The 1,030-nt window shown below is 51.5% G+C and overlaps 1 protein-coding gene across 1 annotated transcript; it reads right to left on the bottom strand.

Moving 5' to 3' along the window:
- Positions 1-307: 307 nt before the first annotated feature.
- On the bottom strand, positions 308-1,022 carry LOC115271438 (olfactory receptor 52N4-like; the record flags this gene model as incomplete). Its single annotated transcript, XM_029913937.1, has 2 exons — positions 308-547; positions 617-1,022. Coding segments are annotated over 2 exons (646 nt in total), but the record flags the coding sequence as incomplete, so codon positions are not given.
- Positions 1,023-1,030: the final 8 nt, after the last annotated feature.

Here is a 1,030-nt window from a genome sequence, read left to right as displayed (position 1 = left end):
GTGGAGAAGAGGAGCAAGCGAGAGGGTCAGCGCCTTGCGGGGAAAAGTGCAGAAGTGGGTGGAGCCTTGAGATGAGATGTGGAGTAGAAGCTGGGCATTGGAGGGAGAGGCAGGGCAGGGGGCAGGACATCAGGGGTTCAGTTACCAGAAATTACAAAGGTGGCAACCCTATGAGTTAATGAGTTGTACACAGACCGATTCCCCAGTTTGTCATGCTGACAAAGCAGACTAAGGTCAGGAAATGATTTAATGTCTCTCATTGATCAGCAAGTGATTCAGGGAAGAGGGCCCAGGACCAAGTCACTACCCAGATCTGCATGGAACTTGGTCTGAGAGCCAGAGCACCAAGAGAAAAACTTAGTCCCTTTATGAGTAATGAGCCGGAGAAGCCTGTCCCGGATCTGTTTGGTCCTCACCCCATAAATGATGGGGTTTAACATGGGGGGCACCAGGAGGTACACATTGCCAATGAGAACGTGGAAATTTAGGGGCACATTGTGGCCAAAATGGTATGTGAGGAAGGAGAAGAGAGCTGGCATGTAAAAGGCTAAGATGGCACAGAGGTGGGAGCCGCAGGTCCCAAAAGTCTTGAGCCGGGCGTCCTTTGTGGGGAGGCTGAAGATGGCCCTGAGGATCTGGATATAGGACACGGCGATAAAAAACACATCCACACCGGTCACAAAGAATAGTACAAATAGGCCGTAGTAACTAGTGACGTGGATGTCAGCACAGACCAGCTTCATCACAGCCATGTGTTCACAGTGCGTGTGGGGAATGATGTTTGTTCTGCAATATGGCCACTGACTTGCCAGGAGGAAAGAGGGCAGTATGATCATACCACCACGCAGTACCACGGCCACACCGATGTTGGCCACCACGGGGTTTGTCAGGGTGGTGGAATGTCTCAGGGGATGGCAGATGGCCACATAACGATCCAAAGCCATGGCCACGAAGAACCCAGACTCCATCACTAAAAAGCAGTGAAGGAAGTACATCTGGGTGAGGCAGGCACTGAAATCTATTTCCCTGG

Source organism: Terrapene carolina, unplaced genomic scaffold (assembly GCF_002925995.2).
Source record: "Terrapene carolina triunguis isolate 2854851 unplaced genomic scaffold, T_m_triunguis-2.0 Scaffold16373, whole genome shotgun sequence".
NCBI lineage: Eukaryota > Metazoa > Chordata > Testudines > Emydidae > Terrapene > Terrapene triunguis.
This window is presented reverse-complemented; position numbering and strand designations above follow the sequence as displayed.